Here is a 24,800-nt window from a genome sequence, read left to right on the forward strand (position 1 = left end):
ATCCTATATTTCTTTTTGATACTGTCGCAAAGCTAACTAAAAGGCAGCATTCCCCAAGAGAGGATGTCTTTCACTTCAGCAGTGATAAATTCATGAACTTCTTTGAGGAAAAGATCATGATCATTAAAAAGTAAGTTATGGACCCCTCTTTAAATCTGCGTATTCCTCCAATGCTCAGTTGTCCTGAGTCTGCACAACTCTGCCAGGACCTAGGATCAAGAGAGACACCCAAATGTTTTAGTACTATATCTCTTGACACAATCATGAAAATAATCATGGCCTCTAAACCTTCAAGCTGCATATTGGACAATATTCCAGCTAAACTACTGAAAGAGCTGCTTCCTGTGCTTGGCCCTCCTATGTTGAACATAATAAACGTCTCTCTATCCACCAGATGTGTACCAAACTCACTAAAAATGGCAGTAATAAGGCCTCTTGAAAAAGACAAACCTTGACCCAGAAAATATAAAAAACTATTGGCCTATATCGAATCTTCCATTCCTCTCAAAATTTTTAGAAAAAGCTGTTGTGCAGCAACTCACTGCCTTCCTGAAGACAAACAATGTATACGAAATGCTTCAGTCTGGTTTTAGACCCCATCAAAGCACTGAGACTGCACTTGTGAAGGTGTTCAATTTCCTTTTAATGGCGTCAGACCGAGGCTCTGCATCTGTCCTCGTGCTCCTAGATCTTAGTGCTGTTTTGATACCATCAATCACCACATTCTTTTGAAGAGATCGGAAACCCAAATTGGTCTACACGGACATGTTCTGGCCTGGTTTAGATCTTATCTGTCGGATAGATATCAGTTCGTCTCTGTGAATGGTTTGTCCTCTAACAAATCAACTGTACATTTTGGTGTTCCTCAAGGTTCCGTTTTAGGACCACTTGTTTTCACTATATATTTTACCTCTTGGTGATGTCATTCGGAAAAACATAATGTTAACTTTCACTGCTATGCGGATGACACACAGCTGGACATTTCAATGAAACATGGTGAAGCCCCAAAATTGCCCCCACTAGAAGCCTGTGTTTCAGACATAAAGAAGTGGATGGCTGCAAACTGAATACTTTTAAACTCAGACAAAACAGAGATGCTTGTTCTAGGTCTCAAAGAAATCTTCTGTTGAATCTGACAATTAACCTTGATGCTTGTACAGTCGTCTCAAATAAAACTGTGAAGGACCTTGGCATTACTCTGGACCCTGATATCTCTTTTGACGAACATATCAAGACTGTTTCAAGGACAGCTTTTTTCCATCTACGTAACATTGCAAAGATCTGAAACTTTCTGTCCTAAAATGATGCAGAAAATTAATCCATGCTTTTGTTACTTCTAGGTTAGACTACTGCAATGCTCTACTTTCTGGCTACCCGGGTAAAGAACTAAATAAACTTCAGTTAGTGCTAAATATGGCTGCTAGAATCCTGACCCCCTTGGAGCGGCAGGCACATCAATACAGTAGAGCTATGAGCTGTACTGCTGACCCTGTGGTATTTCCTTCCACATCTGAAGGGGAGACATGCCCTGTTGAAAATGGACAACACCACAGTGGTGTCTTACATCAACCATCAGGGTGGACTGAGGTCCCACTGCCTCCATTTTATGGCACAGGAGCTCCTTCTCTGGGCTCAGGGATGTCTAGCGCCTCTATGCGCAGCGCACGTACCTGGCATCCTGAATGTGGCAGCGGATATGCTCTTGAGGGAGGGCCCACCACCTTGGGAATGGAGCCTACATCCCCAGGTGGTGCTGCACCTGTGGGACAAGTTTGGGAGAGTGCAGGTGGACCCGTTTGATTCCCTGGACAATGCACACTGCCCCCTGTGGTACTCCATGTCAGAGCCACCAGGGTCTCTGGGCTTGTTCTGGCTTAAGATTGGACAGGGATTGAGCTTTATGCATTCCTCCTATTCCCTTGATCCAGGCTGTGCTGGACAGGACCAGGATGGCAGAGCATTGTTGCTGCTGGTGGCCCCATTCTGGCACAGACAACCCTGGTTCAGCCTTCTCCTGTCCCTGTTGTCTGGGACACCTTGGCAACTGCACCTGCTGTCTCAGGCCGGGGTAACTCTGTAGCATCCGAGACCGCACTGCCTCAGTCTGTGGGCTTGGCCGCTGAACAGCACCAATGGTCCATGTTAGGACTACAAGAGGGCGTAATGAACACCATGCAGAGTGCAAGAGCACCAGCTACAAATGAGGCATACCACAATTGATCCACAGTCCAGTCCAGTCCAGTTGGTTGCCAACCCCCATAAAATGTCCAAAGAACAAGAAAAGCCAGAAGGAGGATAGATTAAATGTTTAATGCTTTTCCACCTGTTCCTAAATTAATATAGTTGGTTCAGAAGAAGTTTTGAAATTTCAACCTGCGTGTGCTGATCGCGTCTGGTGTGGGTGGACAAAATCCACATATGCGTGATGGTGCACGTGGACAAGCGGTCTGGTCAGCATGTTAGCCTGAGTTGGAATGCCAGTGTGGCTTCGAATATAGGGAGAAATGAAATTGTTTCATTATTTATGCAAATTACACAATTGTACATATGCATGAACCAAAAGGTCATTTTTAAATCAATGAAATATACACTTTCATTGCATTAGTGGAACCCCACTTGTATATGGAGCATAGGAGGCAACACTTTGGGTCTGTGGCCAAGTAGCCTAAATTTGGTCAAAAGTGAGAATCATTGTCTACACAGTCTTAGGATATGTTATCTTTCTATCCTCCTCTCTGTAGCTCTCTATCTCCCTCCCTCTTATCCTCTCACAACAGAGAGAGAGACACACAACCACAATGCCAAGAGTGTGCAAAGCTGTCAGCAAGTTAAAGAGTGGCTACTTTGAAGAATCTCAAATTTCTTTAACACTTTTTTGCTTACTACATAGTTTTGATGTCTTCAATCCTACAATGAAGAAAATTTTAAAAAATTAAGAAAAACCTTTGAATTAGAAGGCGTATCCACACTTAACTGGTACTGTGCATGCACAGTGAGATATACAAACCGCGTGCGCACACACTTCCAAAGCTCACTGGCACTCCAGTTCTCCAGTGAACTAAAGCTGTTTTCTCCACTGGGAAGTGGAATCGGAACTTCAGCGTATGAGCCACGAACTCACGGAGAAACAATCAAACTATTGTTGTAACTCCAGCACGACAGCTCCACTCTTTATATCCTACACCATCTGCGGATAAATCAAGACCATAACAGAACATTAACGCTTGATAAAGGTAAGTGTTGCTCGGTTTCTTCTCCTTAGAGCTATCTTCAAACATGCGTGTTTTCGGCAACATCCTCATAAGCAGAATCACAAGTTTGAGGTGATTGCCCTTTCAAGCATTTACTGCTTGGATAAAAGGAGTACGTCCAACTGTCCATTCCATGGCATTATCGAGATAGCTTTCCTATCTAAAAAAAAAAGCCATATATGGAATCTAAAATAGTTTTATTTTAGATTTTAAAAATCCATGTAGAACACAGATGAAAATAGTATAATTTATTGATATTATATTGTAAGCTACAAAAAAGGCTGTAGTTGAAACAATTGATCAATTGTAGTTGTAGTAGGTGTAGTTGATCAATCTGTGATTTATGAAGATGAAGAAATTATGTCATTTTTTAAAGTCATATGCAGATTATCCTAAATGACTAAATACATAAAACACATGTATGACACATTCAGATGTAGGCCTACAATGTACTTACGATAGGCTACTTTTGTTTAGAATGTGGTTGGTTTCAATTTGCACAACCAAGCTGGCAAAATATGTGATTTTATGTGATTCTTGGGCCATAGTTTTGCTTGATTGTGTAATATACCTTGCCATGCCTTAACCTTCTGTCGGTTTACAAGCTTGAGCGTGTTATTTCTGACTGACTGATGTTAAATGATGACTTCACTCATTTACATGGATTTGAATGCCACGGGCAACAAAATGGGACTCGCATGCACCATTCAGGCAAGATCTTTTAATAACCCACCTTTAAAGAAACAAGTCTCTTACTGTTGCTGCTTGTTATAGACCCCCCTCAGCCCCCAGCTGTGCCCTCGACACCAAATGGGAATTGATTGCCCCCCATCTATCTTCAGAGTTCGTACTGTCAAGTGACCTAAACTGGGACATGCTTAACACCCTGGCCGTCCTACAATCTAAGATAGATGCCCTCAATCTCACACAAATTATCACACATAATTATTATTACAACCCTAAATCCGTAACCATGGGCACCCTCTTAGATATCATCCTGACCAACCTGCCCTCTAAATACACATCTGCTGTCTTCAACCAGGATCTCAACAATCACTGCCTCATTACCTGCGTCCATTATGGGTCCGCGGTCAAACGACCACCCCTCATCACTGTCAAACTCTCCCTAAAACACTTCAGCGAGCAGGCCTTTCTATTCGACCTGGTATCCTGGAAGGATATTGACCTCATCCCGTCAGTAGAGGATGTATGGTTGTTCTTTAAAAATGATTTCCTCACCATCTTAAATAAGCATGCCCCATTCAAAGAACGGACACACTATAGCCCTTGGTTCACCCCAGTCTTGACTTCCCTTGACCAGCACAAAAACATCCTGTGGCGTTCTGCATTATAGCGCTCTGCATCGAATAGCCCCCGCGATATGCAACTTTCCAGGGAAGTCGGGAACCAATATACACAGTCAGTTAGGAAAGCTAAGTCTAGCTTTTTCAAACAGAAATGTGCATCCTGTAGAACTAATTCTAAAAGTTTTGGGACACTGTAAAGTAAATGGAGAATAAGAGCACTGCCTCCCAGCTGATGTTCTGAAAGAGCTGCAAAATTTGGATCCCTACAAGTCAGCTGGGCTAGACAACCTGGACGCTCTCTTTTAAAAAAATATCCACCCAAAATTTTGTAACACCTTTTACTAGCATGTTCAACCTCTCATTCATATCTTCTGAGATCCCTAAAGATTGGAAAGCTGCTGCGGTCATCCCCCTCTTCAAAGGGGGAGACACTCCAGACCCAAACTGTTATTGACCTATATCCATCCTGCCCTGCCTTTTTAAAACCTTCGAAAGCCAAGTTAACAAATAGATCACCGACCATTTCGAATCCCACCATACCTTCTCCACTATGCAATCTGGTTTCCGAGCTGGTCATGGGTGCACCTCAGCCACGCTCAAGGTCCTAAATGATATCAAAACCGCCATCGATAAAATACAGTCATATTCATCGACCTGGCCAAGGCTTTCGACTCTGTCAATCACCACATTCTAATCGGCAGACTCAATAGCCATGGTTTCTCAAATGACTGCCCCGCCTGGTTCACCAACTACTTCTCAGACAGAGTTCAGTGTGTCAAATTGGAGGGCCTGTTGTCTGGACCTCTGGCAGTCTCAATCGGGATGCCACAGGGTTCAATTCTCGGGCCGACTCTTTTCTCTGTATATATCAATGATGTCGCTCTTGCTGCTGGTGATTCTCTGATCCACCTCTACGCAGATGACACCATTCTGTATACATATGGCCCTTCTTTGGACAATGTGTTAACTAACCTCCAAATGAGCTTCAATGCCATTACAACACTCCTTCCATGGTCTCCAACTGCTCTTAAATGCTAGTAAAACTAAATGCATGCTCTTCAACCGATTGCTGCCTGCACTCACCCGACTGACTTGCATCACTATTCTGGACGGTTCTGACTGAGAATATGTGGACAACTACAAATACCTAGGTGTCTGGCTAGACTGTAAACTCTCCTTCCAGACTCACATTAAGCATCTCCAATCCAAAATTAAATTGGCTTCCAATTTTGCAACAAAGCCTCCTTCACTCATGCTGCCAAACATTCCCTCGTAAAACTGATTATCCTACCGATCCTTGACTTTGGCAACGTCATTTACAAAATAGCCTTCAACACTCTACTCAGCAAACTGGATGTAGTCTATCACAGTGCCATCTGTTTTGTCACCAAAGCCCCATTATACTACCCACCACTGCGACCTGTATTTTCTTATTTGCTGGCCCTCGCTACATATTCGTTGCCAAACCCACTGACTCCAGGTCATCTATAAGTCTTTGCTAGGTAAAGCCCCGCCTTATCTCATCTCACTGGTCACCATAGCAACACCCATCCATAGCACACGCTCCAGCAGGTATATTTCACTGGTCATCCCCAAAGCCAACACCTCCTTTGGCAGCCTTTCATTCCAGTTCTCTGCTGCCAATGACTGGAATGAATTGCAAACATCACTGAAGCTGGAGACATATCTCCCTCACTAACTTTAAGCATCAGCTGTCAGAGCATCTTACCAATCACTGTACCTGTACACAGCCAATCTGTAAATAGCACACCTCATCCCCATATTGTTTTTTTGTGCTTTTTTGCACCCCAGTATCTCTACTTGCACATCATCGTCTGCACATCTATCACTCCAGTGTTAATGCTAAATTGTAATTATTTCACCACTATGGCCTATTTATTGCCTTACCTCCCTAATCTTCTACATTTGCACACACTGTACATAGATTTTTTTTTTTGTGCTATTGACTGTACGTTTGTTTGTAACTCTGTAGATTTGAATATGGTTTTCCATATTGCTCAGAGCAGGTGAAACTCGCCTCACTCAATATATATTTTTCTCCCTCCTCCACCTTACTTGCCCTTGTGTATTGTTGGAGTAAAGGAGAAATGAACTGTGTCAATGCATCCCTCCCTCTGGAGACGTTTAACTTGTCACTGTCTGGGGAAAAGGATTGGAAAATCAATCAAGGATAATTATGGAAAATTTGTTGCTCATGCGCTGAGTCACACTCACACACACACACACGTACGTTGTTGTATTGTTGAAGCTTCTTAAGATAGCCTAGTTCAAAACAAAATGGTACATAGTCACAAAAGTAGATGAGGTGGTTGTTAAATTATCTTTTTAAACAAAAAATGAAGGGAGCAAATTTGGAGCAGCAGTTTTTGTCTTGTGAGCGCTGAATTATTTTTATTTTTTTGTGCAATGCAGGGTAAAGGATTTTGAGCAAAAACTGCTCTGAGGGTGACCACTCAACTCTGCTCAAATACCCTGATCAGGATAGATAATAAACAGAGTAGCAGCAGTGTATGTGAAGAGTGTGTGTCTCCGTGTGAGTGTGTGTATGGCGTCAATATGCATGCATGTCTATGTGTGAGCGTATGTGGTGTGTGTGTGTGTGTTGGAGTGTCAGTGTATTACTCTAATCACAATAGTATGTGTGCATAGTAAGCGCCATTGCCAGCCCACATTTATGTCATTGTCTTCTATCATGGAGGCACTGCATGTCTCAATGAAAGATGTGCATATATAAAATGAGCCAATTAGATGCCGGGATAAGTATGGACATGGGACAATTAGAGACCAGGATGAGTATGGACCTGATAGCATGAAGTGCAATTGACTCTTTTGTCACCACAGTGAGTCAGGACATTTGCTAAGTCTCTTCCGAATGAGAGCTTGATTGACATATGGTTGATATTTAGTCATCACTATTGGCATAGTTTAGATTGTTGGCAGAGATCTGGGTGTTGACTAATTTGGAATGTTAAGTTATCTTGATGAAGACTATGGAATGTGTGATGAGTTATGTATTTGTTTCTGGGCCTGATTGATGCAAGGCATGTCAATCTTACAATCTGTCACTGTTTTGGGCTCTGCTCCAGTCTCAAAACACCTATGTCACAACTGGCTCCCTTTGGTTATACTGCACGCACGCACACACACACACTGCCCACCCACCTACTCGCCATTTAAACCCTCTTGAGTATGGCATTCATTTCCATAAAAGACGTCTCGGTTTTTTAACTTTCCCCCATAGATGCCTTCCAACCCTCCAACCCACTTTGGTCACAGCTCACTCCCTAAGGTTATTCTCTGTTTCCAGGACTGGGCCAATGCAATAAACACATCCTTACCCTATCAATACCCACTTCCCCTCTGGAGTATGGCACTTGTTTTCATAAAAGGCATGTTGATTATTGACTGCCTACCATGTGCATGTCCATTAGGGACTTATTTCATAATGCTGATCAGAGCATTTTGTAGGCGCATGAGCAGAATCAGGCCGTGTAGCAATCATTGGCACAAGAGTACTTAATGACTGTCAGAGATACACCCAATTCCAAACCAATCATTCATTACTTACCTCTAGGTTGTTACTAGCCTGGTCCCAGATCTGTTTGTGTTGTCTGGCCAACTCCTATGATAAGTTGGCAAGACAGCACAAACAGATCTGGGACCAGGCTAGGTCTCAACTGACTCACAGATAAAAATGTAATTGAATAGGAATCAGGAGTATAGTACTAGATGGACTTTTCCCCCTATTTCCCAAAACAATTCAGCCCTCGTTAGTCTATGAGGGATATTGAACAAGGGACTAGTTCTAGGGATGTTTGGTTTGGAACGATGCCATACTTTACAGCTTTGTTAATGTACTGAGAACATGTCATTATTTTCTTTTGGCTTGGCTGAAGACGAGGCTTACTGACAGGATGACAGAAGTGATAAACACCTGTGATTCGACAGTGGGAGACTTCAGCATCGGAGGCACCTCAGGAGAAGAGGGTATATCCTTCCAGGTGGGACTAATTCACACAGACACATTCACAGACACAACACTAAAACAAACAACAAAGGAACACACCACAGTTCCACAAACTCACAAGAAGACACTACAGCACCTGCCATGCCGAACCTACCGTTCCCCCAGTGTGTGTGTGTGTGTGTGTGTGTGTGTGTGTGTGTGTGTGTGTGTGGGCGGAGACAGGTGTGCTGGAGGCAGAGCAGATCCCCACCAATTGCAACCTGTTCCATAATCAAGACCTCTACAAATACTCAGCCCTGCCACTTCCACACTGCCAGATTGTAACCTCTGCTCAGTCATTCTGCATTTTGTTCCTGCATAGATCCTGTTTTCGTGTTATGCCTGTTTCTGGTCCCTGTCTCCAGTCCCACGTCTCGTCAGTCCTGCTACCCTGTCCTGGAACCCCACCCCCCCCCCCACCCCCCTCCACTCTACTGCTTTCTTGGATGCCTCTCCGGACCGGTTTACACAGCCCCAACTCCCCTCACTACAGCCTCAGCACCTGGCTCCCTGCAATCCACCCTAGCTTTCCTTGGCCTGCACCCTATCTTCCCCGTTTTTCAATAAATACCTTGTTTACCTCATCCCAGTCTCCTCGTCTGAGTCTGCCCTTGGGTTCACCTGCTCCGCTCCGCGTAACAGCACAACATAAGAATAGTTAGCCACGTAGTAACCCCATAGAATTGTTGACATGCACAAACAAATGAGGAACACGTGCACACCCTCTTCATGGCATCATATCTCTCTCTTCTCCTCTCTCCTTCTCTGTAGACCCACGACAGGTGTAAATGTCATTCCACCACTCTGAGCTGACGTCAAGGCAATTTCTGACTGCACCTCAATCACACCCTTTCACCCCCCCCCCCCCCCCCCCCAAAAAAAAAGATTTCTGCTAACCTTTTACAGTCAAGACCCATTACTTTGACGAACATATGCATGTGGGGACTTCATGGACTAGGCTCGTAATCAATAGGGGCCTTGAGTAAAGCCGACGCAAGCTCAAGTAAGAGATGGCAGCCAATCCAGCAGCAAGCAGTTCCTTTCTCAACCAACAGGCTTGCCCCATTGCAGATGCAGGTGTCCTTCACTGACTACCCTCTATCTCCTCTAGTGCAGTGGTGTTATGAAAGTAATCACACCCCACACAAAGTGAGTTACACATCCCCTTATCGGCTTGAGCTCTTCACAGGCCTGGGCTTTTGCCAGAGAAGTCACACTTGCAGCGTGTGGCGAATGCAAAGCACCTCTTTCCCCCCAGCATCCATTTCAAAGCATTACATTACATTTTTGAGCAGTGGGCAATGACAATCAGGGAGGGAGGAATTCAAAAAACAAACAGTGCATTTGGAAAGTATTCAGACACCTTGAGTTTTTCCAAATTTTGTTACATTACAGCCTAATTCTAAAATGGATAAAAAAATATATATATATTCATCAATCTATACACAATACCTGATAATGGCAAAGTGAAAACAGGTTTTTAGACATCTTAGCAAATGTATTAAAAATAAAAAACATTATTTGGAAAGGCACACGTGTCTATATAAGGTCCCACAGTTGACAGTGCATGTCAGAGCAAAAATCAAGCCATGAGGTCGAAGGAATTGTCTGTAGAGCTCTGAGACAGGATTGTGTCGAGGCACAGATCTGGGGAAGGGTACCAAAACATTTCTGCAGCATTGAAGGTCCCCAAGAGCACAGTAGCCTCCATCATTCTTAAATGGAAAAAGTTTGGAACCACCAAGACTCTAACTAGCGCTGTCACTCTGACAGAGCTCCAGATTTTTTCTGTGGAGATGGGAGAATCATCCAGAAGAACAACCATCTCTGCAGCACTCCACCAATCAGGCCTTTATGGTAGAGTGGCCAGACGGAAGCCACTCCTCAGTAAAAGGCACATGACAGCCAGCTTGGAGTTTGCAAAAAGTTACCTAAAGGACTCTCAGACCATGAGAAACAATATTCTCTGGTCTGATGAAAACAAGATTGAACTCTTTGGCCCGAATGCCAAGCGTCAAGTCTGGAGGAAAGCGCTACGGTGAAGCCATCGCTACGGTGAAGCATGGTGGTGGCAGCATCATGCTGTGGGGATGTTTTTCAGCAGCAGGGACTGGGAGACACAGAGAGATCCTTGATGAATACCTGCTCCAGAGCACTCGGGACCTCAGACTGGGCGACGGTTCAGCCTCCAACAGGATAATGACCTTACGTACACAGCCAAGACAACGCAGGACTGGCTTCGGGACAAGTCTCTGAATGTCCTTGAGTGCCCCAGCCAGAGCTCGGACTTGAACCTGATCGAACATCTCAGGAGAGACTTAAAAATTGCTGTGCAGAAGTGTTCCCCATCCAACTTGACAGAGCTTGAGAGGATCTGCAGAGAAGAATGGGAGAAACTATCCAAATACAGATGTGCCAAGCTTGTACCATCATACCAAGAAGACATCAGGCTGAAATCACTGTCAAAGGTACTTCAACAAAGACTGAGAAAGGGTATGAATACTTATGTAAATGTGATATTTCAGTTCTAAATTTTATTTCTTTAAAACTATTTTTGCTTTGTCATTATGGGGTATGGTGTGTAGATTGATGGAAAATAAAAGATTTAATCCAGTTTAGAATTCGCCTGTCACATAACAAAATGTTATACTTTCCAAATGCACTGTATAATTATGTCTTTAATTTCCCATTTAAGTCACTAGACATCTCTGAGGCAACAAAAAGTACCTCTCTCACAGAGCATCATCTAGTGGTTGCGATTATCCATACTGTCTGGTTCTGGAATGTGTTTTGAGCCCTTGGAGACTACTTGGTAAACTACACATTTGTTGGATGCCAAGAAAGTTGCATAAACAGAAAACTGACCATAGAATCTAGGATCAACCTGATACTACTCCATCAATGTCACATGTTACAAGCAGGGTTGGGGTTACCAGCAATTCAGTTTTCAATTCAGTGTAATTCACCCCAACCCTTACCCTGGTTACCAGATTTTCCCCTCTTTTTTTTGGTGACGCTGACGTGATTGTGTTTCCAGATCTTTCCGGACTCCCACGAACGGTTCCCCAAGCTGTCCAAGCGGCTTCCCTCCATCGTGGTGGAGCCCACTGAGAGCGGGGAAGTGGAGAGTGGCGAGCTCCGTTGGCCCCCCGATGACCTTAGTTACCCTGATGAAGACCCCGGAGAGGCCCAAGCCCAGGCAGCAGGTGAGAACCACTCAAACCCATTTCCAGCCAAGAGAAGTGAGAACCAAAAGGGCTTTCCAGGGGACAATATAATAGAATCTGTTTATTTTTCCCAGAGCTTCAAACAAAAGAGAGGGACTATGGAACTCTTACTTTCTATGCCTACTGAATAACATGTTTAAACTATTCAACAGTATTGTGGGATGTGATTTGGAATACCGGTAAAGACTAGGAGCTTGTAGGTTGTAGTCTGGGGTGGAGCCTGTAATCAAAATGTAGCTATACAAATTGAATGTATTTAAATGTGTGTGTATGTGTTGGTGGCAGGCGAGGATAATCCAACAGCGGTACAGCAATGATGGGAGGAGTTTAAAACGGACTCTCGCAGTGCTGGCACCATTCCAGCCACACACTGTGAGTGTCTCCATGATGGACAGAAGCAAGGAGGAGGGTGTTCAGGCTAAGCCCGTAATCAACTAGAACTGCCAACCTGTTGGTAGACCTCCACAACACTTGGTGGGGCTGAGCCCTGTCTTAAATTGCTCATAGGTGCCAAACACCAGTGAGTAGCTTGTTACTGTAGATTCATTTGTTGCTTGTTTTACTTTTTTAGGGTTCACAAACAACATGTTTATGTACACCCCATTCAGAGTTTGTTTAGCTGTGATCTTTAGATACATTATACAAAATAAAGATATGAACTTCTGTATATATAATTGTTATGTACCTGGCTGCCTTAGACCAAAGTCTATAACACAGTACTCTTATGAAAACTATATGTACTGTACACTGTAGATCAGGGGTTGGAACTGGTCAGAACAGACAATTGGAAAATAACATCATTTTTCAAGGAACAGAAACAACCAGGAACAAAAGTGATCTCTAGTGTCCTGGAACAGAACCATTATTTTCAAATCTTGAGAACCGGTAAATAATCATATTTTTTTGTTACAAAAATATTTCTTATGTCGAGCATATACGTTACCGGTAAAAAGTTTTAGAACACCTACTCATTCAAGGGTTTTTCTATATGTTTTACAATGTTCTACATTGTAGAATAATAGTTTAGACATCAAAACTATGAAATAACACATATGGAATTATATAGTAACCAAAAAATTGTTTAACAAATCAAAATGTATTTTATATTTGAGATTCTTCAAATAGCCACCCTTTCCCTTGATGACAGCTTTGCACACTCTTGGCATTCTCTCAACCAGCTTCATGAGGTAGTCACCTGGAATGCATTTCAATCAACAGGTGTGCCTTCTTAAAAGTTAATTTGTGTTATTTCTTTCCTTCTTAATGCATTTGAGCCAATCAGTTGTGTTGTGACAAGGTAGGGGGGGGGGGGGGGGGGGGGTATACAGAAGATAGCCCTATTTGGTAAAATACCATATTATGGCAAGAACAGCTCAAATAAGCAGAGAAATTACAGTCCATCATTACTTCAATACATGAAGGTCAGTCAATGTCACGACTTCCGCCAAAGTCGGCCCTTCTCCTTGTTCGGGTGGTGTTCGGCGGTGACGTCACCGGCTTTCTAGTCACTACCGATCCATTTTTCTGTTTTGTTTTGTCTGATTACACACACACCTGTTTTACATTCCATATTTAACCATCTGACATACATTTCTGTTCTGTCCGTGATTGTTCATGTCGTTAGTGGTTGTGTTTGTGTTAGAGTTGTGTTGTATGTTCCTATTTGGAATTGTACTTTATTCTTTGAGTAAACTCAGTTGGATTACTCTATACTTGTGTCCTGCGCTTGACTCCGCTTTCACTCTGCACCCAATCGCTGACAGTCAATATGAAACATTTCAAGAACTTTGAAAGTTTCTTCAAGTGCAGTCGCAAAAACCATCAAGTGCTATGATGAAACTGGCTCTCATGAGGACCGCCACAGGAATGGAAACCCCTGAGTTACCTCTGCTGCAGAGGACAAGTTCATTAGTTACCAGCCTCAGCCCAAATAAATGCTTCACGGAGTTCAAGTAACAGACACATCTCACCATCAACTGTTCAGAGGAAACCGTGTGAATCATTGTCAAATTTCTGCAAAGAACTACTACTAAAGGACACCAATAAGAAGAAGATACATGCTTGGGCCAAGAAACACAAACAAAGGACATTAGACTGGTGTAAATGTGTCTTTTGATCTGGAGTCCAACTTGGAGATTTTTGGTTCCAACTGCCGTTTCTTTGTGAGATGCGGTACTATAATTTGTTTTTCAACAAGACAATGACCCAACACACCTCCAGGCTGTGCAAGGGCTATTTTATCAAGAAGGAGAGTGATGGAGTGCTGCATCAGATGACCTGGCCTCCACAATCCCCTGACCTCAGCCAAATTGAGATGGTTTGGGATGAGTCGGACCGCAGAGGGAAGGAAAAGCAGCCAACAAGTGCTCAGCATGTGTGGGAACTCCTTCAAGACTGTTGGAAAAGCATTCCAGGTGAAGCTGGTTGAGAGAATGCCAACAGAGTGCAAAACTGTCATCAAGGTGGCTATTTGAAGGATCTCAAATATAAAATATATTTCATATATTCTTCTTTGGTTACTACATGATTCCGTATGTGTTATTTTATAGTTTTGACGTCTTCATTATTATTCTACAATGTATAGAATAGTCAAAATAAAGAAAAACTCTGAGTAGGTGTTCTAAAACTGTTGACCGGTAGTGTAATTCTGTAATTCAGTGAACTTATGATGCTACTGTAGCAATAGCCTAAACACACTCCAATTAACATCATGTCATAAGGTTTAGCACTTCAAACCATGCACCCTCCATGTCCACCGCTCTCTCCCCACCTGTGAAATCTCAGACACAACATCTCTGACCAACTAAACATATAAACAAGTAGCTTACCCATTCCAAAGCAAGCTGCTCTATCCATGCTGATTGGCGGGGTAAAATAATGAGCTAAATGTAAAAACTCTGTTGATTTCACAGGTTCAAAAAATTGTACGAAAGGGAATTATATGAACCGTTACTTTTCGGGGATTCTAACCGATTCAGAACCTTATAATGCTGGTTAGAACACTGGAATGGAACAAGAAAAATATGGTTTCTGTTCAGAACAACTGGAAATTATATTTGGTTCCAACCCCTGTTGTAGATAAACAGTTTTATACAGTGAGTTTGGGAGAGGAGAATTCATCATGAGGAATATGGCTATCTTACATTAAACTGTATAGCTGTCAATTACGGCTTCTGCTCATATGCATGTTATTATCTATAAGCACTTATTACAATGTTTTTTCTTCTTTCAAACCATAGGCTTTGAAGCATCATCGTAGTTAATATTTTACATAGTCCTTGATTGAAAAGATGTGTTAACTGAAAAAACACAACTTTCAGGTATTTCTAATTTGTCTTTCATCTATTGCCCAATTTCAATTCATGTCTGGGTTTGTTTTTATACATTAAACTTTTGATAGTTTGGAGTCTCTGATACTATAGTTAAATTTTAAAAAGTCACACACCCTTCTACAAAGGTCTTGCTTACATGCTGACCAGAACGGACACGTCGCGTGCACCAGCGTCGCAAGAAAAATGATGAAATCCATGTTATTCAATTATTGCACCCACACTGCGCACCAAGGAGCGTCTGCATTGCCAAGGGTTAAATTAGAAGTCAGTTTATTAATATTATTTATCCTATTTCTGACGCAGATCGCGCTGCAAGTCCTGCCTCTCCCATCTCCTCGTTGGTTTATAGAAGCAGGTACCCACGTGCCTTCTCCTCATTGGTTATACCCACGTGGGTGATTGAAAGACTAACTGTTTTGCCGGTTGTCATGGTAATACTATGAAAGTGTAGATGAATCACCATATAAGTTCCAAGATGAAAAAGCCTGGAAGGAGGAGAGTTGACTAGAAACGATTCGGTTGGCCGTTTTATGTGTGGATTAATTGTCGTAGTAGAGGACCTTGTGCATTTCAGGTAAAAAAACAACTCAATGTTTATATCCCAGGACAAATTAGCTAGCAACAGCAAGCTAGCTAAATAGGAAAAATTAGCTAGCAAATGCAAGCTAACTAGCTAAATTGCCATACATGTTTAATGCTTTTCGACCTCTCCCCAAATGAATGTCATTGGTTCAGAGTTTGTTTTGATATTTTAACCTGCATGTCGTGATCGCGTTTGCACGATAGCGCACGCGCACAGCCAGTTTGGGTTCCATGTTACGTCCTTTTGAATATGTTAATTTTCAGTTGTCGGAAGTTTACATACACCTTAGACAAATACATTTAAACTCAGTTTTTTTTTACAATTCCTGACATTTACTCCGAGTAAAGATTCCCTGTCTTAGGTCAGTTAGGATCGCCACTTTATTTTAAGAATGTATAATGTCAGAGTAATAATAAAGAGTGATTTATTTCAGCTTTTATTTCTTTCATCGCATTCCCTGTGGGTCAGAAGTATACTGTACATACACTCAATTAATATTTGGAAGCATTGCCTTTAAATTGTTAAACTTGAGTCAAACATTTCGGGTAGCCTTCCACAAGCTTCCCACAATACGTTGGGTGAATTTTGGCCCATTCCTCCTGACAGAGCTGGTGTAACTGAGTCAGGTTTGTAGGCATCCATGTTCGGCACACAATTTTTCAGTTCTGCCCACAAATTTTTCTATAGGATTGAGGTCAGGGCTTTGTGATGGCCACACCAGTACCTTGACTTTGTTGTCCTTAAGCCATTTTGCCACAACTTTGGAAGCATGTTTAGGGTCATTGTTCATTTGGAAGACCCATTTGCAACCAAGCTTCCTGACTGAGGTCTTGAGATGTTGCTTCAATATATCCACAATATATCCATCTATTTTGCGAAGTGCATCAGTCCCTCCTGCAGCAAAACACCCCCACAACATGATGCTGCCAACCCCGCGCTTCACGGCTGGGATAGTTTTCTTTGGCTTGCAAGCCTCCCCCTTTTCCTCCAAACATAATGATGGTCATTATGGCCAAACAGTTATATTTTTGTTTCATCAGACCAGAGGACATTTCTACAAAAAATACAATCTTTGTATTTCTTTGTAATCTTTCCCCATGTGCAGTTGCAAACCGTAGTCTGGCTTTTTTTATGGCGGTTTTGGAGCAGTGGCTTCTTCCTGCTGAGCGGCCTTTCAGGTTATGTCGATATAGGACTCGTTTTACTGTGGATATAGATACTTTTGTACCTGTTTCCTCCAGCATCTTCACAAGGTCCTTTGCTGTTGTTCTGACATTGATTTGCACTTTTCGCACCAAAGTATGATCATCTCTAGGAGACAGAACGTGTCTCCTTCCTGAGCGGTATGACGGCTGTGTGGGCACATGGTGTTTATACTTGCGTACTATTGTTTGTACAGATGAACATGGTGCCTTCAGGCATTTGGAAATTGCTCCAAATAATGAACCAGACTTGTGGTCTTATCTGGGTTCTTATGTCTCCAAATATCTAGAACACCTAACCTTAGACATATATTCCTTATCTCACAAACATAATTGATATCCTTAGGAGGCCATCTATCTAGATCATCATGTAATACTGTATTAAAATCTCCACCCCATATTACTTTGGCCAATGGAAATGTATACACAATTGTACTTATTTTCCTCTCAATGTCTCTAAATAAAATACAGCTTTTTGACTTGTTATTGGAAGCATAAGTATTTACAACAATGAATTGAATATGGATGACATCTACCAATAGCATAATCCATCTCCCTGCATTATCTGCTTCATGTCTCAGTATGTGACCTTTAAAGTTGCCTTTTAAAACAGCGACACCTGTTGACCGATTGGTACCAAATGAAAGCCAAATATCATTCCCCTTTGCCACTTCCAAAACGTGGAACAGGCATGAGTTTCTTGAATGTTATAAAAGTCGGCACTCTTACCCTTACAATACAAAAATAAAGATTTCCTTTTCAAAATATGACGGATAACCCTGGCATTAATAGAAAATACAGAAATGAAAATTTTACTATCACAGTGACTATGTGAAGAATATTAAACTTTTATACGTTCACATGAACCGGGTTCTCACAAAATGAAACGTTCGTACTAGTTGCAAATGAAAACAGTCCTTTGCACCACAAAGGTGGTAGACCTAAAGTAGACATAATTTTATATTATTGTAAATAACATTGTACCATAGATTGGTAAAACGAATAGCCACCAAGCTAACATTAAGTGTTAGTGCACATTTCGGTGAGTACCCGGACGAAAGGAACGGATGCTCTACTGTGTCAAATGCTTTATAAAAATCTAAAAATAACATGAAGCTATCCTCAGTTATTAGGTCTGAGTAGTCAAGTATGTCTAATACTAGTCTGACATTGTTAGAAATGTGTCTGTTCCTCATGAAGCCAGACTGTGTTTCATCAATGATTGCATCCAGGACTTCTTTAATTATTTTTTTGCAAGTAGTAAGGCTAATATCTTATAGTCATTATTAAGAAGACAAATTGGACGCCACTTATTGATGCACAGCACTTCTTTTAAGGCTTAGTTATCAGTGTTATTAACCCCCGACTCATTGTAGGAGGAAGAACATTGTTTTTAATACTCTCTAAAAAAGACTTCAAATAGGAAGGGAGCTACTTGTTCAGAAAATTATTTGTACAATTCTGATGTAATTCCATCAACACCTGGTGATTTATTGTTCTTTAGATGTTTGATAGACTCTAATCACTGTTTAGATTCTATATCACTGATAGAGTGAACACTATTCAGTGAGTTAAAAAACATATGTGGATTCCTGACAGTACGTAGAGCTATACAATTTTCTGTAAATATTGCTACAGTATTTATATATTAATTTTTGGTCATCTGTAATAACACCATCAATGTTTAACTTATGGATAGTGTTATTTGTAGAGTGAGATTTCTCATCGCTAAAGAAATAGGATGAATTCTTGTTCTCCCTCCTCAATCCATTTTTCCTAGATCTAATAAAGGTTCCTTCTGCTTATATTCTATATATATTATCCAGTTTATTTTTTAACTCAATCAGTTCCATCTTCTCCTCCCCTGAGAGGCCGGCTGGGGATCTCTGAGAAAGGGAAGTTATGTGAATGATCACCTTTTTCTCCTCAGCTCTTCTGGTCTTAGCAAGATTACTACCATATTTTCTAAGATATTTGGACACCTCAAATTTAAAGAGCTCCCAGTTCTTGCAATAAGATTTTACATCACAAGCCCTTTCCCAAAAGTGTGAAAGCAGATCTTTAACCTCAAATTGAACTATATCATGATTTAATAACGAGCTATTTAGCTTCCAGTAGGATGCTCTACCAAGGTTAGTATCAGGGGTAAATATTTTGATATCAATGTAAATGGTCCTATGGCCTGTAAGGGGAGTAGTACACATATTTGTAGTAACACTCACTATCAATACATCTGGATATAAGCCAACAATCTATTCCGGATTGTCTGGAACCTGTTTTGTTACTCAAAGTGAATGATCTGTCGGCCGGAAACTTTTCTCTCCATATATCAGTAAGATCAAACTTTTCCATAAAAAGTATTAAACCCAAATTCTGATTAGTTGGCCTGCCAAGTAGGCAACCAGCCAGGTCTACTTGGCTGACTTCCCTCGGAAACGACAGGATGTGGTTTATTTTAGTCGAACATGTTCATGTCGCTTAGTGCCGCTAAAGGTCGCTGATTTGATGACGTGGTCCAAATGGTCGGGAAAAGTGTCGGAGGTCGTGGAGATTGACAGCACATTATAGTGGCGTTGCAGGCACCTATGTGAGAGCGTTCTGGAGGTGAGTCCAAGCAAGTTGGCCAGCTAGATTACCCATTTCAATTATTCACCAGCAGATATTCAAACGTAACAGAGCGGATCAACTTGAATCCTTTTTAGGTGGCTAACGTTAATACTATTGTTAGCTTTTCTATGTATAGTCGTTGCTAATGTGCCGATGCAAGCTATTATTACCACGGTACAGATGTCAGCTTTCGCTGTCATTTTCTAAGTTATAGTACTTGTTTGTTGTTCGTTACAGATACCCCATTTTTGGGCGTCTCGAGTTTTGTTTGTGGGCTCTACCCCCCCATCGTAAGTCGGACTACTCTTTCGGCACCGTTGCAGTGCGGCTCGGTCTCCACCACAACCTTACTGCTCATCCACACAACACATTATTGCGTCTCTGCCTGGGCGACCAGCGGTGTGTTTATGTCTTTATTTTGCGAAAACGGTGAGTACCCGGACGAAAGGAGCGACGGATGGGAAAGGTATTTTAACCTCACTTATACTTGAATCCCTACTGCTCTGTGTCAGTACGTCATTTAATTGATTTCAAACCTGTTTGTATAGTGAATGCGCCTCCTATGTGGACCAAAGATGGCGTCTTTCTCCCCCCGCGGACTGCTTCACTGTATGACGCACTCTGCAGCACATTGCACAATTGAGGCCTGGTGTGCTTTTCTGTCTAACCCATTTATCAGCTACATTACATGTGCGTTGATTTTTATAGTGATGTGTTAGCTATATTGACAATGAATGTTTTCGTAGCAATGGTGCAATTAACATGTGCTGGTTGTCTTCATTTATTTTAGTCCGCTGTGCTTTTGGATTATTTATATTCCACGTTTCTGGAATTCTCATGTGCATTTGCCATCTGTTTAGTGTTACATAGGTAGGAAGCTGCAATGGCATACCTGACCATATTACACCACTGTATGTGGACTAGTTATTACTCTGCAAATGTGATCTTGTACATTGTGGTGACTGTCAACCTGCCAAGGGACTTTAATGATAGTTGGTCTGATTTGACACTTAGGCCTATTCGTACAGCTAAAGTTTAGAAATTAAGTTATGACTCTTTCAGTATAAGGGGATACAACAAATGTAAATACATGGGCACTGCCGTTTGGCAGGTGACCTGAGTGACCGTATGCAAGTTTGAGAAGCCCATAGGGACTCGTGTCTTGTGCCAGTCTGACACTAGAAAGCAGCGTCCAATCATACTTTATACTAACATTTATTCTTTGCTGTTATGCCTTCCATGGATTTCAGTCTTCCCCTCTCTTCTCAGAGCTGTTGCGCAGCTGTTGGAACCTGTGTGCAGGGAACTTAGCCTACAAGCGCGGCACTTGCAGCCTCAGTGGCAAGACCTTTTTCATGTCCGAGCCCGAACCCGCTTCCAGTCGTTTATGTCATCCCCTCTTCGCCAGACAGAGGATACCAAAAATTTTCAGTCCAAGATCTTCCTGTCGTACTGATAAAGCCCGTGGCCAGCCATCATGTCTGTTAACGTCAACCGCAGCGTGTTGGACCAGTTCTACCGTTACAAGATGCCCCGTATAATCGCCAAGGTGAGTACAGGTTGTGGGGGGTCTGGAGTCACTGTCATCCCCCTCATATTTGGGGCTCAGGATCTGATCCTAGACCTGTGGTTATGGGGAACCTTTACCTTGAACAGTGTGGTGGTTATCATGAGGGGTTGTTCAGTGTCCAGAGCTCAACTAGTGTCGGGGGCCGAGGGATGTCCCAATGGTCAGAGCTTCATTCCCTTGTCTCTTCCTTATAGAGCACTGAAATGCATTGAAATCACTATGCTGGAGACGTAACCAATCCATTTAATTGCTCAAGGGAAGGCCATGTATAGCCCGAGGAGAAACCTTGTTTTTGAAATAAATGTTCCCTCTGAAAGACTTTACAAAACCTACTTTCCACTCAAAGATGCTTAGATTTAATGTGATTTTTCTCAAATGTTGTACTTAAATGAAAGTGGACCCCCTCTGCTTTTGTGCACTCGTCTCATGAGGAGCAGCTTAATTGGCACATTGAGTGGAAAGGTATTTACGCTGTTAGAATGTGACCACTGTGAAACAGTTTGAAACATGTCATCTCTCCTCCCCCACATCCTCCAGGTGGAAGGCAAGGGGAATGGGATAAAGACTGTCATAGTCAACATGACTGACGTTGCCAAGTCTCTGAATAGGCCTCCCACGTGTGAGTATACCTCCTTCCCCAGCTCAGTGCCTGTTTGCGCTGGTATGACCCACTAAATTGGCATCCATTTCACAAGGTTGTGATTGTGAGCAGTTTGGAATATTTCTCAGTACTTGTAAATTGCACTCTTTCCCTGGCCTCTCCATTGTGCCCAGTCATCTGTAAATACACACTGCTCAAAAAAATAAAGGGAACACTTAAACAACACAATGTAACTCCAAGTCAATCACACTTCTGTGAAATCAAACTGTCCACTTAGGAAGCAACTCTGATTGACAATACATTTCACATGTTGTGCAAATGGAATAGACAACAGGTGGAAATTATAGGCAATTAGCAAGACATCCCCAATAAAGGAGTGGTTCTGCAGGTGGTGACCACAGACCACTTCTCAGTTCCTATGCTTCCTGGCTGATGTTTTGGTCACTTTTGAATGCTGGCGGTGCTTTCACTCTAGTGGTAGCATGAGACGGAGTCTACAACCCACACAAGTGGCTCAGGTAGTGCAGCTCATCCAGGATGGCACATCACTGTGAGCTGTGGCAAGAAGGTTTGCTGTGTCTGTCAGCGTAGTGTCCAGAGCATGGAGGCGCTACCAGGAGACAGGCCAGTACATCAGGAGACGTGGAGGAGGCCGTAGGAGGGCAACAACCCAGCAGCAGGACCGCTACCTCCGCCTTTGTGCAAGGAGGAGCATGCCAGAGCCCTGCAAAATGACCTCCAGCAGGCCACAAATGTGCATGTGTCTGCTCAAACGGTCAGAAACAGACTCCATGAGGGTGGTATGAGGGCCCGACGTCCACAGGTGGGGGTTGTGCTTACAGCCCAACACCGTGCAGGACGTTTGGCATTTGCCAGAGAACACCAAGATTGGCAAATTCGCCACTTGCGCCCTGTGCTCTTCACAGATGAACGCAGGTTCACACTGAGCACATGTGACCGTCTTGAGACGCCGTGGAGAATGTTCTGCTGCCTGCAACATCCTCCAGCATGACCGGTTTGGCGGTTGGTCAGTCATGGTGTGGGGTGGGGTGGGGTGGCATTTCTTTGGGGGGCCGCACAGCCCTCCATGTGCTAGCCAGAGGTAGCCTGACTGCCATTAGGTACCGAGATGAGATCCTCAGACCCCTTGTGAGACCATATGCTGGTGCGGTTGGCCCTGGGTTCCTCCTAATGCAAGACAATGCTAGACCTCATGTGGCTGGAGTGTGTCAGCAGTTCCTGCAAGAGGAAGACATTGATGCTATGGACTGGCCCGCCCGTTCCCCAGACCTGAATCCAATTGAGCACATCTGGGACATCATGTCTCGCTCCATCCACCAATGCCACGTTGCACCACGGACTGTCCAGGAGTTGGCGGATGCTTTAGTCCAGGTCTGGGAGGAGATCCCTCAGGAGACCATCCGCCACTTCATCAGGAGAATGTCCAGGCGTTGTAGGGAGGTCATTCAGGCACGTGGAGGCCACACACACACTACTGAGCCTCATTTTGACTTGTTTTAAGGACATTACATCAAAATTGGATCAGCCTGTAGTGTAGTTTTCCACTTTAATTTTGAGTGTGACTCCAAATCCAGACCTCCATGGGTTGATACATTTTATTTCCATTGGTAATTTGTGTGATTGTGTTGTCAGCACATTCAACTATGTAAAGAAAAAAGTATTTAATAAGAATATTTCATTCATTCAGATCTAGGATGTTATTTTAGTGTTCCCTTTATTTTTTTGAGCAGTGTAGTATGAAAGGGGACTTAACCCTCAAATCATAGTTTGTTGGATGTTTTCAGGCCTCAAGTAGTTTGGCAAGATGAGTCCACATTAGTTGTGTAGATTGGGCTCAAAGTGAATGCCTCAACTCAAAGTGGATCAAATTTATATGGCGCTTTTGCATTAATTTTGGATTGTGGCATATAGCCTGATCCACAACACTGATGGCATGGGAGCAGGAATCATCTTGATGTGGTGGACCCCCTTTTATTTTTAGGAAAGGTGAAGAGCCTATTGGCTATGAATATCAGAAGAAAATATAACCCACTCTCCAAAACCTATGATGAGGATAGGAAGGCTTTAAACAAAGAAACTCAAACGTATGTCTTTCTCGTTCTCCCTGTCCAGATCCCACCAAATTTTTTGGTTGTGAGTTGGGTGCCCAGACCCAGTTTGATGCCAAAAACGACCGCTTCATCGTCAATGGGTCCCACGAGGCGAACAAGCTGCAGGACATGCTGGACGGATTCATCCGGAAGTTTGTTCTGTGTCCTGAGTGTGACAATCCCGAAACCGACCTGGTAAATAGTCCGGAAAGCTTTTCCTTTCCCCCGTCCACTATTTGTCAGATTCTGGGAAAGGTCTAATTGAAAACCGACCCACCCTCTGCTATCACTTGAAAGGGCTGGGAATGCCAGCTCTTCACTATCCATCCATTTTGGATTTTGACTTATTTGCTATATCCAACCAGTACCGACTGGCCTCCTTTGTTTTAAATAATAAATCCACTGTTTGCAGCAGGAGGGTCACATAGCAGCAGGGTCACATGATTGAGGTTCCATTTGGCATTAGCTCAGTTTTCCATCGAAACAGCCTTGTCTCCTGGGCTTGGCATCCTCTGTGTTGTCTGTACAGTGAGGAAGGGAGGGGTGAACTCTCTACCCCTCTGTTTATGCCATGTTTTCATTGACGGGGCAGGTTTCTATTCTAATAATGTCAGCACTGTCGTCGGTCCGTGTAGCCAGAGGGATTCTGTTTTTCACCGATGGGCCGTGCCGTTACGAATGACTGGATTGAATGAAATGTGCAGTGACTCATTCCACCGCTTTCATTGGATAACTGGGGCCGGCCCAAACTGTGTTTAGTTATGTCTAGGGATGCACAATATATATATATGTAAGTACATTGGAATCGCCCGATATTAGCTAAAAAATGCCTGCATTGGCCCGATTTTGTCTAGTTTAACGCTGATGTGCAAAACCGATGTCAAAGCTGACGTACATACCTATAACGTAGGTAGATGACGAATGACGCCACGGAGAATCCAGCGATGCACGTGCAACACAGAATTCCTAACCTAGCCCACAG

The 24,800-nt window shown here is 42.8% G+C and overlaps 2 protein-coding genes across 7 annotated transcripts in view; both read left to right on the forward strand.

Moving 5' to 3' along the window:
- Positions 1 to 2,775: 2,775 nt before the first annotated feature.
- Positions 2,776 to 15,213, forward strand: LOC110521986 (protein LBH). The gene is made up of 4 exons (XM_021600013.3): positions 2,776 to 3,233; positions 8,476 to 8,580; positions 11,623 to 11,791; positions 12,098 to 15,213. The coding sequence occupies exons 2-4, from the start codon at positions 8,494 to 8,496 to the stop codon at positions 12,127 to 12,129; spliced, it is 288 nt and encodes a 95-aa protein (XP_021455688.1). The 5' UTR covers positions 2,776 to 3,233; positions 8,476 to 8,493; the 3' UTR covers positions 12,130 to 15,213.
- Positions 15,214 to 19,149: 3,936 nt separating this feature from the next.
- The window catches only part of LOC110521987 (eukaryotic translation initiation factor 5), a 28,436-nt gene continuing 22,785 nt past the window's right edge, over positions 19,150 to 24,800 (forward strand). The window contains exons 1-6 of one of the 6 annotated variants that reach the window (XM_090232301.1): positions 19,150 to 19,533; positions 19,774 to 20,002; positions 20,085 to 20,226; positions 20,806 to 21,085; positions 21,644 to 21,725; positions 23,841 to 24,013. In XM_090232301.1, the coding sequence (XP_090088427.1) occupies positions 21,014 to 21,085; positions 21,644 to 21,725; positions 23,841 to 24,013 (327 nt within the window). In that variant the 5' untranslated portion in view covers positions 19,150 to 19,533; positions 19,774 to 20,002; positions 20,085 to 20,226; positions 20,806 to 21,013. Of the gene's footprint in view, positions 19,534 to 19,773; positions 20,003 to 20,084; positions 20,227 to 20,786; positions 21,086 to 21,643; positions 21,726 to 23,840; positions 24,014 to 24,800 lie in introns of all 6 variants that reach the window. The other 5 variants (XM_090232302.1, XM_021600015.3, XM_021600014.3 and 2 more) reach the window with 5 other exon arrangements.

This window comes from Oncorhynchus mykiss, chromosome 4 (genome assembly GCF_057628025.1).
Source record: "Oncorhynchus mykiss isolate SJ-2025 chromosome 4, ASM5762802v1, whole genome shotgun sequence".
Lineage (NCBI taxonomy): Eukaryota > Metazoa > Chordata > Actinopteri > Salmoniformes > Salmonidae > Oncorhynchus > Oncorhynchus mykiss.

Excerpts from the sequence above, each read along its gene's own strand:
- LOC110521986 (XM_021600013.3), top strand. The coding sequence starts at position 8,494 with ATGACAGAAGTGATAAACACCTGTGATTCGACAGTGGGAGACTTCAGC. Across the intron at positions 8,581-11,622 it reads AAGAGGGTATATCCTTCCAG|ATCTTTCCGGACTCCCACGA; the intron begins GTGGGACTAATT and ends TTGTGTTTCCAG. Across the intron at positions 11,792-12,097 it reads GGCCCAAGCCCAGGCAGCAG|GCGAGGATAATCCAACAGCG; the intron begins GTGAGAACCACT and ends TGTTGGTGGCAG.